General features: G+C 26.1%; 1 protein-coding gene across 1 annotated transcript in view; it reads left to right on the top strand.

Annotated features, from left to right (window-relative positions):
- Nucleotides 1-14,430: 14,430 nt before the first annotated feature.
- The window catches only part of LOC123265901 (angiotensin-converting enzyme), a 57,996-nt gene continuing 52,914 nt past the window's right edge, over nucleotides 14,431-19,512 (top strand). The window contains exons 1-2 of the mRNA XM_044729868.1: nucleotides 14,431-14,765; nucleotides 16,084-16,365. Coding sequence (XP_044585803.1) covers nucleotides 14,712-14,765; nucleotides 16,084-16,365 — 336 coding nt within the window. The 5' untranslated portion in view covers nucleotides 14,431-14,711. The remainder of the gene's footprint in view (nucleotides 14,766-16,083; nucleotides 16,366-19,512) is intronic.

The following is a 19,512-nucleotide window of genomic DNA, read 5'->3' as shown; positions in this document are numbered from 1 at the left end:
GTATCTTTAAAAATGTCAATAGTTCACGAGATACAATGTCATTTCTTGTATCTAGAGATAGAGCATTTTTAAATGCAGCCTAAATACTTATCATCGTATATTGACTACTGGTGAGAATGATATGAAACCATGAAAAGGCACAACTCCAGGTCAAGACTTTTCCAACGATATTAATTTTAACCGTAACAACCCATTTTATCATATAAATAAACTTGCCACTAAATTTCGCTTATTCTCTCAATAATATAGATAATAATAATTGTTTAAAAAAATGATTTATGATCACAATGAAAAAGAGAGTAATATATTCGACCGACACTGAATATTGAACAAATGATTGAATATGTATGTAATTATAAGTATCGATATTGTAAATAATTTATATAACTGAAACCTAGCTTGGTATGTAAATATATGGAACGCGTGTTCGCAGAATTGGCAGCTGATTGTCAGACGATTGTTTGAAAATAAAAAGATAGTATACAGTCGTCGATATTCAGAGGATGCGTGTGAAAGCGCATCTGCATAGTAGCGCATAATATAACAAGAGGTGTGTATGTGGAAAATGTAAGATGTTAAATGTAAGATATTGGCTGTTATATGTTTTGAAAGGGAAACTAGTTTACGTGCAAAGTGATGAGACGGTCGATGATTACAAAATTTAGTTTGCGTTCATGTACTTGTAATTGGTAATGACAGCTGATTTTCGATAGATTTTAAATTCTTTGGAATTAATGATGTGAAACTTTTATTTGTTTTCATAGATTACTATCTGATAGATTGAAGTAGAGAATGAATTTTAAATTTCTATACAGAAAAAAAAAATTAAATTAAAACTAGTTAAAAATTCTTGAACCAAGAAAATAATTTTGAAAAGTTTCATTGTATCAAATTAAGACGAAAAATTTTTTAATTAAGTAAAATTTACTTAAATCAAGAAAAATTTATTAGTTTAAAAATTTTTTTACTCGAATTACGAATTTTTCTAATTTTTTTTTTTTTTACGCAAGCTGTAAGGAATAAATTCAAAGGAATATTACCGTTTATTTTGCCTGACGAAAATCTAACACCACCTTGGAATTTTTGAGCCATTTTCAAAGTTTTTCTTCAGAACTATCCAAGCTGCTAAAATAATACACATTTTTTATTCATTTCCGTCTATAATTTTATTAATTAAAAATTAAATAAATAATTAACTTTCAACTGCTAAAATATTTAATTAATTAATTCCAAATAGCGATACACTGATAGAAAGATTAACTAACGGTTAATAAATTAATTTATTAAGAAACTATTCATTAATTCATGAGCATAAGCAATTATTGCTTAATTAATTAATGTTTCTTAAGGAGAAACCCTATAATTATTAACAGTTAATAAATGATTTACCCTGTAAAAAATCAGGAGTACGAACGAATTTATGCTCTAACCCCGCGAAGTACCGTAATGAAGAACTAAAAACACTCTGCGTAAGTTTTTAGGCTAAAAAAAATTTTTGTTGAGCTGAAAGAAGTTTTAGATGTCAAATTACTCACAAGTACTTTAAACGATTAATCTCAAGGTTGTGTTTAATTTGTATTTTAGAATTGAAACGATTCGATCAATATTTTTTTTTTTTTAGCAAACAATGTTATGTAGCAGAAATACATGAAAATATGGTGTAGAACTCTACGAGCCAATTAAGCAGTTTTTTATAATACTTTTATAGATTTTTCTATTTATTTTTATTAAAATTTTTGAATGATTAGGTGTAAAATGACATTTTAAATCCTTCACGACATAGGAAAAAATTTTTTTTTGAGTTTGTGCCAAAATTCGCTGGGCAAAAATTTGGCTGCGCGATCGATAACAAAATAACTTAAGTTTGTAAATATAAATCATATTTTTTTAAGAAATTTGAATTTTTTAAAACATTGAACCAAATTTTCATAAAGACTATTTTTTTTTTTAGTCTTGTTGATAAATTTACTTCTTAAATTCTATAAATTTTATAAATATTAATTTAGTAGTTTCTTTAATTAGGCATTAAAAAAAATTATCTCTTCATTAATCCGGTAATATTTTTGACCAAATAATGTAACAATACTAATCTATATTGTCCAATTTTCAAATCTTAACAGATTTTTAAAACGCATATTTTTCAGATCTCTAACAATACTTTTTTCTTCTTTTTATTTTTTCTCTTTTCAGTCTATTATTTTTAAGTACATTAAAATATTATTGTTTTTACTTCCGATTTATTTTTTTTTTTTACAAATATGTAATAAGATATTGTAAATTTATACTCTAGTGACCCAATTATTGGCCATTTCTGTTGGGTCTTTATGTAAAGAAATAAATAAATAATTAATTAATTAGTATAAATTTATAAAAGCATCAAAAATTAAAAAAATAATTTATTAACAGTTAAAAAAGCTTTTCAACCATTAAAAAATTCTTCTAAGAATCATTGTATTGCAAAAAATCTTTCAAGATCTTTAAAAAGGATTATTTCGCACTTGGAAACTATCCAACCGCTGGCAAGTAAAAGTAATACCGTAGATTTCTACTTAAATGTACTACAGACAAGTTAGATCTCCAGTGAGTAAAAACGAGTATTTTATATATATATTAGTAATGTAAAAAGCGACTTACCTTCTAGCTCCAACATTTATAATCGTAATTCTTAGCTTTAGTAACAGATGAGGCTAGCGCGCTATTCTTCACATTCTAAATGCTCGCTAAGCGCACTAGTGAATGTGTGATATAAACACGTAAAAAAATGATTATTCATTGCTGGTATCATTGTATCAACTTACCTTCAACTGTGAAATAAAATAAGCAGGGTAATATATAAAAATAAAGAGCTGAGAATAAAATCTAGCGAGTACTTTGGCATCTGCATTGCCCTAGATCCAGCGAACATCTTGATGGCACGCTGCCAAAATTCGATACCGCAGGTGCGGCTATTCCATATTACAGGATCCTGTATCTACTAAACTACTAGTTTATTATATATCTATTACATATATTGTCTGTTCTGAATTATATTAGTATTATTATGATGATATTATTATGCAATGTAGAAATTTTGGTAGAGAACTATCAGATTAATGAATGATGGACAAAATTATGGAGGATTTAATATTGAACTTGATATTAAGCCAAAAGATTTTAACTTTCAAGATATTTCTATAGATGCTAGGTATTGCAGAAAATTAAGTTTATAAAAAATCAAATTTTATTTTATGCAAAAATTGATTTTTTATTTTTTTCTATGGGAAATAAAATTTTTCAGGCTAAATATTTTAGGATAAGCTATTTTTCGGATAAAAAACTTTAAGGAAAATTTCAATATTAATATTGAAAATTAATATTAAATATCGGCGGGTTAGAAAGTACAGCTATAAATATTAATAATAAAATTAAAAATATTCAATTCAATAAATAAATTTTGACGTTAATTATTATTACAGCGCATTCCGAAAGTTAACAAAAAATAAGAAATTTTACCACACAGACATAAAATTAAATACTTAAACTCCCCCCTCCTCTCACCTTCCACACACATACCAAGATATTCGTGCAAAAATAGAAAAAATAATTTAAAACGTGAAAATCTGCTGAGAACTAGATTTTTGAACATTGGGGTAGAATAAATAACTTAATTTTTTTTAAATTAGACGGGAAATAAATTCTAAGAAGAATTAAGTTTTATTGCATGGTAATTCAGGACTAGACACTAATAAAGAAAATTAACTCGACTCAAGAGCCAAAATTTTGAACTAAGAATACTATTTTGAAGAAAATAATTTTTTTGAGTCAAGAGAATAAATTCTTGAGTTAAGAAATTATTCTTGACATAACTAAATTTTTCTTCTCTCAAGAATTTATTCTCTTGACTCAAGAAAATTAATTAAATTAAATTATTAATTAAAATCTTCTTGAGTCAAAAGAATAAATTCTTGAGTTAAGAAATTATTCTTGATATAAGTAAATTTTTCTTGTCTCAAGAATTTATTCTCTTGACTCAAGAAAATTAATTAAATTGAATTATTAATTAAAATTAATAATTAATTATGAATTAAAATATTCTTGAAATTAATTAAATTATTCTTGACTAAAGAAAATAAAGAGAGTTAATTTTTTTATAATTAGACTTTCAATATTTTTATTTTCATACTGATATATAAATGTATTTTATTAATAATTCGTGTATATTATTAAATTCTGAGTTAATTTTTACAGCTAGAGTTGAATTAATTTTTTAAAAACCAAATTAATTAACAGATTACAATATATTGAGCAACTTTTCAGAATAAAATAATATTCTGTGATCGTTATATCGTTTTAAGAGTAATTTTTTCAAGAAATAAGAGTACACGGAGAAAAAAGTATTGCTATTATAGTGATCCAGTGGATCGTGAACGTAGTATTGTGATTAGCTCAAAACAGTATCGTCATTTTCACGATATTATAACCTGATATACTCTATACTTCGGATTCTTATATGAACTTTCCATGGTATAGTGACTATGTAAAAACGTATTGCGATCATAAAGAAACGTTTCCTTACTACGGCACTGATAGAAGGATTTATTTGTATTAAAAAAATATTTGTTAATAGTTAACAAATAATTTATTAGAGACCATTTTTTAGTATCAAACAAATATTTCTTAGTATTTAAAATGATTTGTTTGTATTTAATAAATCAGATATTCATTTATTAAATATTAATAAATCTTTTTAAATACTAAGAAATATTTGTTAAGGACTAAAATGTGGTCTCTAATAAATGATTTGTTAATAATTAACAAATATTTTTAACTATAAACAAATCCTTCTATCAGTGGGCGAAACGGATCGTGATTATCACGATCCACAACGCCTTCAGCGCCGCCACGCATAACCAAGTCTGAAACTTTTACGAGTAGATTTGTTTACAATTTTGGTGATGAAATAGTGATAATTACATAAATTAGTTAATTAATATCAACAGCGATATGGATGATTGGGTTGTTGATAAATTACACGAGTGGAATCTTGAAAAACTTGTGTCTTGATAAGAAGGAACAATGTACTTTATATATTGTATTAAATAAATAAATTCTTGTTTTCATAAAAGTCTTTTTTAGCATAAATGATTTGATCCCATACTATTTTATACAAAAAAAATATAATTTTATGGAGTACGTTCAGTAATAAAGGAGTAAAAATTCCATTAAAAAATTTTTTTCTTATGACAAAAATATTTGCCTCTTTTAAATGAATATTTCGATAATAAAAATTTCCAGGCTAATAATATTTGTAAAAATAAAAAAAAAAAGTTATATAAGATAAAGTCCAATTGCTGTAAGTCATTATTTAAAAATTTTTAAACCTAACCCAATTCTTGACTGTCATAATCTACACAAAAATTTTAAACTAATCAAGCTACAATAGGAATTTTTATTTATGTTAATAACAATAATATACCAAAAAACTAAAAAAACAATAATCTGCAATAAAATATAATTAACATTTAATTAAAGACAACTTAATCATCTATAAACCATAGCAATATAGACACTCGATATCCGAATCCATGTGGATCGTGATAATCACGATCCACTAGATCGGGCATATGCACATCTAAAGTATAGTCATACGAGGATCGTGATCATCACTATACTGTATCGTAAAAATAGCAATACTTTTTTCTCCGTGTATTATTTCTTCCGTTCTTGTAAAAAAATTTTCTGATATAGCTTCAAATGCTCATATCGAGACATATATCACCATAAAATATCTTTTTTGCCCTCCGGGCGGAAAGTGGCAACTTTCGTCCCGCTGCGCTAAACAAAGTTGCCGCTTTCCGCCTTCGTCGGACAAAAAAATAGTATACACTCCTCGGGAAGTAAATAAGAAAGCCTCAGATCACATGTTTGTTGACCTCGGCTTCGCCTCGGCCAACAATTACATGTGATCTGAGACATTTCTTACTTTACTTCCCTAGGTGTGTAATATACTATAAGCTTAACATTAACGGCTTAGAAAAATTAAAATAATACTTTTCAATAAAATTTCAACTTACGCCAATGCTAAGAAACTATAATAAACTGCTATTCTTTTAAACATACAAAAAAATTCATATTTTGATAACTTCCGCGAACCACACCTAGCAATTTTCATTCTAACATTGATTACCATTATCAGTGTATAATACTTCTTGAAACAACCCAATATTAGACGTAAGACTACACTACATCTATGCTGCGATACAAAAGATAACAAACTTACAATTACAATGTACTGTTCAGATTAGTAAGTAACAAATGTCGATAGCGGGTGAGGATATGGCACCCAAATTGATGTCATCGCGCATAAATTATCTACAAATTGTATTGTGTAACCCACAAAAAAAAGAGTATATTATATTTTTATTCAGACGATGGAACAAAATAATAAATAGAAAAAATAAAAATTTATCCTATTTCCGTAAGCACGTTTTCGAAATTTTTAAAAACGTTTATAAATTGTTTTCTCGAAGACATAAACAGAACTTCTGATAGAGGAACTAAATTTAATTTCCATTTTTTATTGTTTAGATGACTTTCAGTGAAAATATTAAAGTCATGACTGACGTTAATAAGTATGTGGATGATTTACGTGATATGAGCGAGACGCTTTCTCCGATTTTAACGACATGAGATTTGTTCGGTTCAATGTAATCTCATGCCATTGTGAAAATTTTATATAATCTATGTTAAGTGAAGTCAAATTCCGTGAATAAATTTTTTAATACGTCAATGTATGGACTGATATGCTTTGATATGTCTATGTATAATTTTTTGACCAAAGGTAATGCTAAAAATCTCCGACAGATGGCTTTTGATCGCTAAATCGTCTTTTAAACTAACTTCTAAGCTAATCTAACATTGACTTTCAGTTTAATCAAATACTAAGCCAATTGTTAATTAATTTTTAATTTAATACGTCTATTGTCGTACATATTTATTTATTTATTAGATTTATATGCCAAGGCTTATAGCCGGATGGCAAATTATACAATGTCTAGTATAATTAATGCAATTATAACAAAAGTGTAAATAAGTAATAAAACAAAACAGTATAACAAGATGCGTTACAATAAATTATATGAATTACAAATCAGTAACTAAAACAAGCCAAACTGTAAATAATTAATAGATTTACAAACTATTTGATACTTCAAGATTAAGAAAAAATTCAAAGACTTTATTTTTGAAACTCTCAAGGGAATTTGAGTTGATAATATCACTCGGTAATTCTTGCCATAGACGAATGCTGAATATAATAAATAAGTGCTCAAAGGTAGCAGTGATCATTGCCATTAAATTTCGTGAAAATTTGAATCGATTCGGTTCGCTAGATTTTGAGAAATCTCAAAAATGAAATTTTCAAAAAATCGTTTTCTTTGAATAACTTCTAAACGGCTTTACCGATCAATTCCAAATCTAATCAGCTCTTAAGCTTAAAAAAACCACGTCGATTGCCACCAGTCCCATCAAAATCGGTTGATTCGTTCGAGAGTTATCGAAAACGAAAAATTTCGAAAAAAGTGTTTTTTTTCACATAAATTCGAGATTTCTTTTTGGATCATTTTTGACGAAATGGAATAATTATTGGAACCCAAAAAATCACGTCGATCGCCACCAAGAACGTGAAAATTGGTTGATTGGTTCGTGAGTTATCGTTGTCGAAAAAATTCGGAAAAAGTGAATTTTTCAAATTTCTCTAAGATTTTCGGTTCGATCAGTTTGTGTTCAAAAGTATACCATAGATTCTGAAAAAGTGCGTGGAATACTAAGTATATGGAATATTAAGTATTTAAAAATACTGAGATCGTTTAATCTTTCTTTATAGAATAGTTCTGTTTGTTTTTTTATATCATAATATATTTCTTTTATTTCTAATTTGTCATGTAGATCGTTATTGTTAGTACGAGGTGGTGTTTCACTTATCATTCTAAGTATGTTAGAATGATAATGTTAATTTATTTTTTAAACTTAGTTAATTTTTTATATAATGTTAATTTATTTTTTAAACTTAGTTTACTAGAAAATAATAAAATGATTTTTATTTTAGAACTTAATTCTCCTATAACGAGATAATTCGGCGATCATAAGCCCTCTATCGGATATTTTCAACACTACTGTTGAAAAATCATGTAATTAAAAAATTACATAGAGACATATCAAATGATCTATGATGATATATAGACATATTAATCCATACTAAAAAATTTTTTCACAAAATTGTCAATTATAATTTTGGTGTGATGATTTTTGTAATAAAAGAATGTCTCCCCATTGCATAAAAAATTGAGCAAGCATAAATAATTGATATTATGACTTATGACTTATTAAAATTATGTCATTACACAGAATTTGTTGGTAAGAGCAAATTTGAATATCTTGTATTACTTTAGCTTTTGTTTAGTCGGCAACCTTGACACCGAGGTTTACAAGGAACCAAACCCGGGTTTTACCAAAAAGTAAAAAACGGAAAATAAGTCAAGAACAGCAAGACGTTTGTCACAGGTCGACGAACAAACTCACCCATGCATGTAATAATTCGTCATTTGTTACTTTTTATTTTAAAGAAGTACAAGAAGTGATTGTCATTAGAAGAAATGCTCCTCGGCACCATTTAGTGTTCAATAGACCGAGCACGCTTTGTTGACAGTTTTTGTCATTTTCTTACTGAGAATTAGATTTTTCTGAGTCGAAATATTTCTTAGACACGTATTTCCATGTGAGTAATAATTGTATCAATTAACTGATGCATATGTTGTCAAGTTTTTTTACAATTATGCAAATTTTTCTTCATAAAAATCTGATATCATCGCGTAATTTTTTACTTAAGCCATCTAAAAAAGTTTCTTTTAAATTTTTTAAATATCAATCTTTTAAATTTAAATGTCACTGCGCTATTTTAGGACTAAAATTGTCTGAATTTACAGGTGTGCCCTTTCTTTACTTCCCGTTAAAAAATTTTCTTTAATTAATTCTTTTAAACCTTTGTTTTATAGTTCTGTAGTAAATATTATTTTTCTCTAATTTTCATTTTTTTTCTTTAAAAAAAAAAATATGAAAAAATTTGTCTCACGATGATTTGGTAGAACAATAAAAAAAAAAAAAACGAAACCAATAGATCGATTAATATAAGTTGAGGTCAGTTTTATTACACGATATGAGTCTGCTATAAAAACGACCTTCAGGAGTTACCTGTAAGAATATGATGCATGTATACACAGTGCTTCTAATATTATTATTGTTTTGGGTTGTGTGGTATGGATTAATAGCTTACTACTTTAGCATACGTAACCGCATCATGAACACACGAATGTACTTAACTTCACACGCGTGTCCTTTTAAATTAGGCATCCAATTTTTTATTTATTTTTGGACTGTCATTAAAAAGTGTCCTAATTTATCACAATAAGATACTTGTTAATTTAACTTAATAAAAAAATTAATTGAATAAAAAAATTAATTTAGTAAAGAAATTAATTTAAAAATATTTTAAATAAAATAAAAATTTTTTTATTAAAAATTTTTAATGAGACAAATAAATAAGATAAGACAGAAAAATAAAAAAATAAAATTTAGCGTTGAAAAAAAATTTTGAATAATTATTAAAAATATTTTTGTCTTTTTTTGGAATGAAAAAAAAATAATAATATTTTAGATGTTTATAAGACTATTGGAAAAATAAAAAATTTTCAGACTCAGTGCAATAAACAGTAGTTTTGAGAGGGGAACAAAGTAAAAGATGATACCGAGGTTCTGTTGAAAGTAATATAAACAATACTAAAATGTGTTTAGAGATAAAAAAAAAATAATAATGTCGGTCCCACGGGTAGCTTTGGCCTCATAAATATATTGTGTTGTATACTGCTTGAGTTCAAGTACGTCGAGAGGAAAATTCGCGATATGTTGTGTCGAGAACGATGCTTACTGTTGAAATTAAATTCTTACAAAGTCTCATTAAATATTAAATGAGATTTTTTGTTAAATTGAGAAGAAAAAAAATTTTTAAGATTACGCATGTTTAATGAGTATGTGATCTGCAGGAAGTGATACATCGGCGCCTCCCTCAACTTGATGACTCGAAGACATTGAGCAAAAAAAAATTGCCGTGAATGACAAATTATTTTTATTTAAATATTAACGATTCATAGTATTTGATTCATTTCTATTCATAATAATAATCACATTGTATTAAAAATTTATTAATGAATATCCTTCAATTTTACACGCCGTAGCTTTTCTGTAGGTGATTTGAATCTTTAATGGTTATTTTTATCTTGATATCACGAAAAATATGTTTACTGAAAATAAAATAAAATCATTTTTATAATTATTTTATTAAATACCCTTGACCATTTGACAGGGATATGAATCATACGGATAGTGTATTATGTTATTAAATTAAATAGAGTTGCATTTATGTCTTTCTATATAGATATGTGAGTATGAATATGAATGTGAATGTAAATGTTTATAGTGAAGAGTCCAGTCAGGAAAACTGACTGGTTAATTAGCATTAAAAAATGTTTAGATTACATACTTGTGGTCGTAATAAGAACTTTTATTTATAAATAAATTACTCCACCCAAATAAAAATAATAATAGTAATAATAATAATAATAATGATAATATCGTTAATGATATAAATGATATAACAATTTTATGTAATCTCAATGCATATTCCAAAATAAACCGGATGTAATTATGTATATATTTTATCTTAAAAAGGAAAAAAAAATCTCAATTCTTGAAAATAAAATAAAGGTTGCTGCAAAAATAAGTATAAATTAAAAACAAAGCTTCATACAATTTTGAGGGGGGAAATAAGTGTAGAAAGAGGTTTTCATGCTGATTTTTTATTAATTTTTTTAAGGTATGAAAATTAATGCTATTTATTGAAACTATCAGGTTATTTTATACACAAAAAACAAGTTCACTTGAGCCAAGAAAATATTTTTCTTCCTAATTATTTTCTTGAGAAAAAAAAATTTTTTTTTGAGAAGAAATTTCGCTTATTCCAGCAAAATTAATTCTCTTGCTTTAAAAAATATGTATCTTGATCCAAGAAAATTTATTTAAGTCAAGAAAATCTTGTTTTGAGAAAATTCAGCCTCGAGCTCCAAAAAATTTAGTTCTTGATAGAAGTAAATTTTCTTGTCTTGAGAAAATTTCTCTCTTGCTCCAAAAAATTAAATATAAAGATAAATGTAAATTTTCATTAATATTTTTATTGATTAACATGTCAAATGGGAAGATCAAAAATATTTCATCATTTTTTTTCATTCAATATGTATAATTGCACGCTAAAATAATATAAAATGGGTATCAAATATTCAAGAAAAAAATTTTCTCAGGGTGAGAAAATTTTTTTCTCAGCTGAAGTAGGTGGCGCTGCTTCCCTAAAGTATCTAAAAATCTTGATCAAATATAAAAATTTTTGTATCAAGTATTTATGATAATTTGAATTAAGAAAAACTTACTTACACCAAGAATAGAATTTCGCGAAAAATTTTTACTTCGGCCAATACAACTTCGGTCTTCTTTCAGGCACCCGAAAATTTTGTTGAGCCAAAAATTTTGTTCTCCAGTCAAAAAATTTTTCTTTCTGTGCAAATATATTTATATTTTTCCATATTTTACGACAGTATAACTTAAAAAGTAGCGGAGATATCAGCTGATACACATCGTAGGTTGTCTTCCGACTTAGCAGTTGGTGTACACTGTGGAAGCCACAATTTATATCTGAAATCAATGGAACAGAAAAATTACTTTTCTTTATACAATTACGCTGGATATGAACCTCCATCATAAGCGATATTTTTATTTAAACTATTTTTTTTTTAATAAACAATGTATGAAAAAATGGTAAAAAATCACGACTTAATATCACAGCCCTCTAAAAAATGCAAATTTTCACTTTTTTTTGGAGTTGAGGTTCATATAGAAGATACACATATAAAAAAGTAATTTTTCTGTGCCATTGATTTCAGATAAAAATTGTGGCTTCCATATTGCACACCAAATGCTAAGTCGGATGACAACTTACGATGTGTATCAGCTGATATCTCCGCTATTTGTTAAGTTATGTTGTTTAATACGAAAAAATACTCATAAATATATTTATAAAATAACCTTATAGTTTCAATAAATAATATTAATTTTTTATACCTTAAAAAAATTAATGAAAATCAGCATCAAAACGGCCTTCTACACGTATTTCTCCCCTTAAAGTAATAAATTTCCAATTTTCTCCCTTCCATTTCAAATTCGTAAATTGAGCCTCTTCAATAATCACATCTGCCAATTCGTATGCTAATCTCAGCATGTTATCTCATCAACTTACTCCAGAAATGAATAATAAACCACTATACATGCATAGCACAATATTATATTCTATATAAATTTAAATAATAACAACCAACAATCTAATTAATTATAAATACCGCCACGAGGACAAATCTCTTTCTCACGCTCCAAGATATTAAATCTGATTTAATTGGCGAATAAATAAACATCACTATTGATTGACCATGCTAAGGACTCTCCTCAATTATCCATAACTCTAATTCCTTTGTTTAAATTTAGCTTTAAACATCGTCTCTCCCTGTCAACAAATTTTATTTAAATTTAAAGGCCAACTTAAGAAAAACGCGTAATATGTATGATACAACTTTAACACGTGGGAAAAATAAGTTTTTTCATTATTATTGTTGTGCAAGTTTCCTTGTTTTATAATTATAATCTCTACTCACATTAACACGTACTAGCGCTAACCTACTCCCCAAAATATTATTTAAAAAAAACATATAAAAATTATTTTAAAGATTAAAAATCTAAAGTTCCTGATATATTTATATGACCTAATATGTGCATATATAATTTTTTTATATGTCCATATATGAAAAAATTCTTTAGATTAAAACATATAAGGTCATATGTGACCATATCAGTCAAAAATAAAAATTATTTTTTTATTTTACTCTTCTAAGGAGCTTATCTGACATTGATTTTTAGTTCAATTAACTACTAAACAGATTTTTAGTTAATAAGATATATTAATTAATGTAAAAATTTCTAAAAAACAAATAAAAAAATTAAAAATAAAAATAAAAAAATAATTTTTTTATTCTCATACACAGCCTAATGTCGACGTTCAAATTAGCAAACTGTCTTTCATTTTAGAGAATCTTTTATTTATACGAAAAAACAATTAGTTTAAAATTTATTATCACTTTAAATAATTATTCATTTATTAATTTATTTCTTTAATAAAGACTCAACAGCAATAGCCAATAACAGTGAATAAATTTAACGTCCTTTTACAAGATCATATTACATATCGAGGTTCTAATTAGCAAATTGTCTCTCCATTTTAGAGAATCTTCCATTTGTACGAAAAAAAATTGATTCAAAATTTTATATCACTCTAAAAAACTATTTTATATCATTAATATCTAATAGAGGTATAATATTTTGGTTTGGATCATTTAAATAATTTATAATTGGATCATTGCTGTATCAAATTGTTAAAAAATTACCCTCTAAAAAATAAGGAGTTAGACCAATAGCTAATTAGACCGTCAATATAAAAGAAAAATTAAAAACAATAATATTTTAATGTATTTTTATTTTGAGAAAAGGAAGAAAAAAAAGGAAATAAAACTGGAAAATTAGTATTTTAAATATTTTTTTTCTCGTTTTTTCTTTTTTTTATTAATTAAATTTTAATTAATTTCTCTCTTAAATTAATGTTATTTAATTTTAATACTTTCTATTGATGTATATTGCCGATAGGCGTATGTTGATTAATAAATAAATAAATAAATAATTAAATAAACATCTGTTAAAATTTGAAAAATTAGCCAAAAAAAATTAAATTTATAACAATACGTTATTTATTAGTAAAATAATATCTAATAGAGGTATAATGTTTTGGTTTAGATCATTTAAATAATTTATAATTGGACTATTACTACATCAAAATATTAAAAAATCACCCTCTAAAAAATAAGGAATTAGACATTAAAATTTTTTAATAAATAACAAAATTAGGAATACGATGTATTTATATTTATGATAAAAAACATCGGATTGTATACTTGAAGTACTAAAAAATGCAACGATACCGAAAAAAAAAATTTTGTAATTGTTGTGTTTTTAAATGGGACATTCGATTAGTTACAATGATTATTAGTATTATTATTGTTATTTCTTCTTTTTTCGACCCAAATACTCTTGGAAACGGCTCCCTATTATCGTATTTTATTTTTTACTCTTCCTTTTTACAGAAACTAGCGAGAGTATGAGTATGAGTATGAGTATGAGCTAATGGTTGTAATAGTCATACCTGTGCTAGCACGTCGCTACGATACATAACGTAATACGTAAAACATAATAGAGTCTTATACTTATGGGTTTATGGCATCCCCACTCGGAGAAAACTGATGACCTCTTGTGTATTACTCGAACTACTCTTACGCAGAGATAAATGTATATGGACGGGCCCATGTCACTTTTAGTAACGTTAACGAGCCAACAAGTGTCGGGTCACTACTTACGAGCACTTTATACATTTTTATTTTTATAAATAGTAGATAATAATAACAATAATTATTGATTTTCTGGCCGGCTTGGTAGTTTCGTAGGGTTCAGTGTAATTTTATTTTTAATTTGCCAGGATGGAGATCCTGCATCGTCGGCTTTTTATTATTGTTCTCAGTTCTTGGAGATGTGTAAGTTTTTTGTTGATATGTGTTGAGACAATTAGTGCAGTTTGTGTGTGAATGATTGATTGTAAATTTATTAATTAAAAGAAATTTAATTTCAGGAATTGTGGGAAATATATTGGAGGAAATAAAATTTTAAATGATAAAAAATTGGAAATTAAAAAAAAAAAAAATTCAATTTTTAGTAAACTATTTTTAATTTCTGTCAAAATTGTTTAAATTTTTTATTCATATATTCAAAAATTTTATCAGGGAGAAATTTAGTGTAAAAATAAAGAACAATTTTTTCAATCTTTTTCATACAAAAATTTTGGAAAAAAATTTTATTACTACTTATTGTACTGGAATTTTTTTAAGTAAAGAACCAATAGAAGATAAGACTTAGCTTTTGAAATTAATCTAGAAAAATTTATCAAGTTACTAATATTGTTATAAATTATTTTTTAAATTACTATTATCAAGTTTATTATTAAAATTTTACGAAATTATTTGAATCTTAAAGTCCGGCGATGGAATACGTGTGGTAAAATAAATAATACTCAATTTAATTGATAAATCTTTATACCAAAAATTATGTAATTAAATTAAAAAAAAAAAATATAAACAAATCTGATAACTTTTATCATAAAAATATAGTAAAACTTTATAAAAAAGTAATTTACAATTAGGGATTGTTTTAATAAAATTAAACACTTTGGACATTTTTAATACTTAATATCAATAATGAGAGCATTATCTTGAAATTAATTCAATTATTTCTCTAAAATACAAAACATATATCGAGTAAAGTTAATAAAAATTACATAATAACCTTTATTACTCTACTCTACACCAAAAAGGCTTAATTTTTTTTTATTTATATTAAAAATATGAATAAAATTATTATTAGATAATTTTATTTTCATCAGGAATATTTCTCGAGTTTTTAATAAAATGTTTAAAACAATGTTTTCAATTATACGTATTATATTTACAATTTTGTTAAAAAAAGAATTATAAATTTATAAAACTATTTTTACAACTAAAAAATCTTGTAATTCTAATTTTTATGATTAAAATAAGTGATTACTCAATTAAAAAGTAATTTTGATCAATTTTTATTTTTAAAAAATCAATTTTAATAATTTCCAAAAAATATTTATCTAAAAATTGTAGAAATTATTTTTAAAACCACACTTATTTTATTTTGACGTTTAAAAAAAAAAGTGATGAAAAAATCAATAGCAATAACGATTAACTTAACCGATTAGACATAAAAAGGGTAGAAATAATTAATTTAGGCACTAAAGGTTACAAGGTTGATGACACACGAATAATATTCCAGATACCTAGATGCCTGATAGCCCAGCTACTGTTTTTATCGCTGGTATCTTGTCAATTGGACCTTCCACCCCTGAGGGACGAGCGAGGACCCGACTCGTACAATCAACGAGATCGCGCTTCGATAGATCCCTATCAACGTGATCGAGGTGTCAGGATAAATGATTTGGATTACCAGAACGTCCTTGCGCGATTGGATTTTCAAGGCGCTGAAAGGTGCAGCAATAATGTTGCCGCTCAGTGGAATTATGAGACCAATGTTAATGAATACACTCAGCTACAAGCTGTGAGTACATTTTATTATTTACATTTATTTTTATTTATGTAAATATATAAATAATCAAACTACTATTATAAATCACGTCCTTTGCTGCGATAAATCACTTTCAAGATCACCGCATCTTTCAAATTTTATTGCTCTTATTATTATTATTCAAAAAAAAATTTTTAATTAAATAATTAATATGAAATGTAGAGTCATTACAAAATAGAAGAATTAATAGAAAAATATAACAAAAATATCTTTAACATAAAAAATGAAATGAAATTATGTAAAATAATAGTCGTAATTAAAATAATTAAAGAATAAATGACACGCGACGGACGTGATGGGTAGCCATTAGATTACCGAAAGCGAATGAAAAACATGTTAACCGGAGAGTATGTAAGTGGCAAGTAGTAAGTTGCTGTCAAGAGAGACTCTTACTCAATACTTTAATCGCAATGGGCTTAGCCGACAAAACAATACCACCTGGGAACATTTCCCGTATGGTATCAACAGCCACATTAGCGTATTGTCGTTTTACACACGCCCTTTCTCGTGCATCGTCAGTATTACATTATCATAGATATTTTTTTTCATAGAAATGCAAAAGTATTTGTAATTTTCAACTTAGTTATGCAGTCACTATACTACAGATTTTGTAAGAATTACATTGTAAAATGAAAATATTACATTGAAAGCTCTGCACTGATAGAAGGATTTATTTGTATTGAAAAAATATTTGTTAATAGTTAACAAATCATTTATTAGAGACCATTTTTTAGTATCAAACAAATATTTCTTAGTATTTAAAATGATTTGTTTGTATTTAATAAATCAGATATTCATTTATTAAATATTAATAAATCTTTTTAAATACTAAGAAATATTTGTTAAGGACTAAAAAGTGGTCTCTAATAAATGATTTGTTAAATATTAACAAATATTTTTAACTATAAACAAATCCTTCTATCAGTGTGAAAATTAACATTCAAAGTTTGAATTTAGAAAAATGTCATTTTGAACTGTAATTTTTATAGTTTTTAATACGACGGGACACTTATAACTATTTATAATGTAATTTTTCAAGTTTTCTTTTTTCCGTGTAGTTGGAGAACTTTTTAAATAAATTTAAAAAAAAATAGTGCTATCACAGGATCAATTACAAATAATTTAATGTACAAATATGTGACCAAAAAATTAGTAAAAAGTCCTTCAAAAACTTGATAAAAATTTGACTACTAAAAAATATATAAAACCAAAAGGCATTAATTTTTATCAAGACCTTTCTGATGATACCAAATTAAACTATAAAAATTTATTTAAAAATAATAATATGCTGGTCACAAAATTTTTCTTTCTTTCTAAATTATTTAAATCATAAATAACTATCGCTAAAAAATAACAAACCCAATTTACGATAACGATATACTCGTTACTAAATTTTTTTTAGTCTCTTAATTATATAAATTAATTTTTGACATACAACCACATTGACGTGTACAAAACAAAATAAATAAATAAACAAATTTTGTTTATCGTTAAATTTGAATCTACTTATAATTACTTCGAAAACTTATCATAATAAATAAACTATTTTAGAAAAGCATATGAAACATTGAAAAAGGCACAACTTTAGGTTAAGAACTTTCCAACGATACCAAATTTAATGATAAAAACCCATTTTATCATATAAATACACTGGCCACAAAATTTCGCTTATTTTTGTAATAATATAGATTCATTTCACGAATTTCTAAATATAAGAAGGAGATTATTTGTCGAGGATTTTATTTTTTTGTCTCAAAATTAGGACAGTGATTTTAATGAAAAATTAACAATTCAAATTACCTGCATAGAGAAAAAATTTCAGAATCAATTGAATGTTTAAAAAAATGAAAGTTTCTCATGTTTAAAAATGCGATAGCGATAATCTGTTATATTTATTGGTATCATTAGTTTCTAAATAAAAACCTGCTGGTCATATCACTTGAGAAAATTACTTGAAGGGTATCGCGTGAGACACTGATATTAAAAAAAAAAATACTACTTAATGATTACTTTAGTGAAATCATAGAAAAAATATTGGGAAAACGGTTGACCCTAAAGGCCCCATCCCTGCAACTTCCCGCTAATTCTATATCTAAGCGCTTAAAATTGCACTAATGGAGTTTTTGAGCTCTTCGAGCTCAAAAATAGAATTTATATGTTATTTTGAGCTCTTCGAGCTCAAAAAGTTAGCTGTTCTAAGCTTTTGAGCTCAAAAGTCTGATAGAAGTTTAATAAAACAGTATTTTTTAAACTCACGAACCAATCCACCGATTTTCACGTTCTTAATGGCGATCGACGTGGTTTTTAGATTCTAATAATTATTTTATTTCATCAAATACGATCCAAAAAAAAATGTCAAAGTTATGTGAATAAAACACTTTTTTCGAAATTTTTCGTTTTCGATAACTCTCGAACGGATCAACCAATTTTGACGGGACTGGTGGAAATCGACCTCGTTTTTCAAATTTAAGAGCAGATTAGTTTTTGGAATTGATCGGTCGAGCCGTTTAGAAGTTATTCCAAAAAAACGATTTTTTGAAAATTTTAATTTGGAGATTTCTCAAAATCTAGCGAACCGAATCGATTCAATTTTCACGAAATTTAATGGCAATGATACTCTTTGGATCGTCACCTATTTCGATCCGATCGGTCGAGCCGTTCAAAAATTATGAGAGGTTTACATACATACATACATTCACACATTCACACACACACACACACACATACATACATACATACAGCCGCACGGACACCATCGCGGGAATAGTCAGGGTAGCTTCCTGTGACCTTAAAATGTCGAAATCTGATGAAAACTCGATTTTCGCAAAACGGGGTGAAACTAATAACTTCCCGATTTTTGAAAATCTTCAATTTTCTTAGCGGGAAGTTAAAAATTAATTGAAGGTGTCTTCGACTTTTAAGTTTATCACGAAAATTTTATTTGACTTTATTAAATCAAAAAAAAATTAATAATAATAATAATTTTATTTTCGGTTCGGTTCGAAAAAATTGTTTGTTTATTAAGTCATTTTACATTATACATATATAAGTAATAATAAACTTAAAAAAACTTAAACACTATATTTGTAATTGGTTGTCTTCATAATTAAAGCGTTTTTC

Source organism: Cotesia glomerata, linkage group LG5 (assembly GCF_020080835.1).
Source record: "Cotesia glomerata isolate CgM1 linkage group LG5, MPM_Cglom_v2.3, whole genome shotgun sequence".
Classification (NCBI taxonomy): domain Eukaryota; kingdom Metazoa; phylum Arthropoda; class Insecta; order Hymenoptera; family Braconidae; genus Cotesia; species Cotesia glomerata.
The sequence above is the reverse complement of the archived record's forward strand: the minus strand, read 5'-3'. Positions and strand labels throughout refer to the sequence as shown.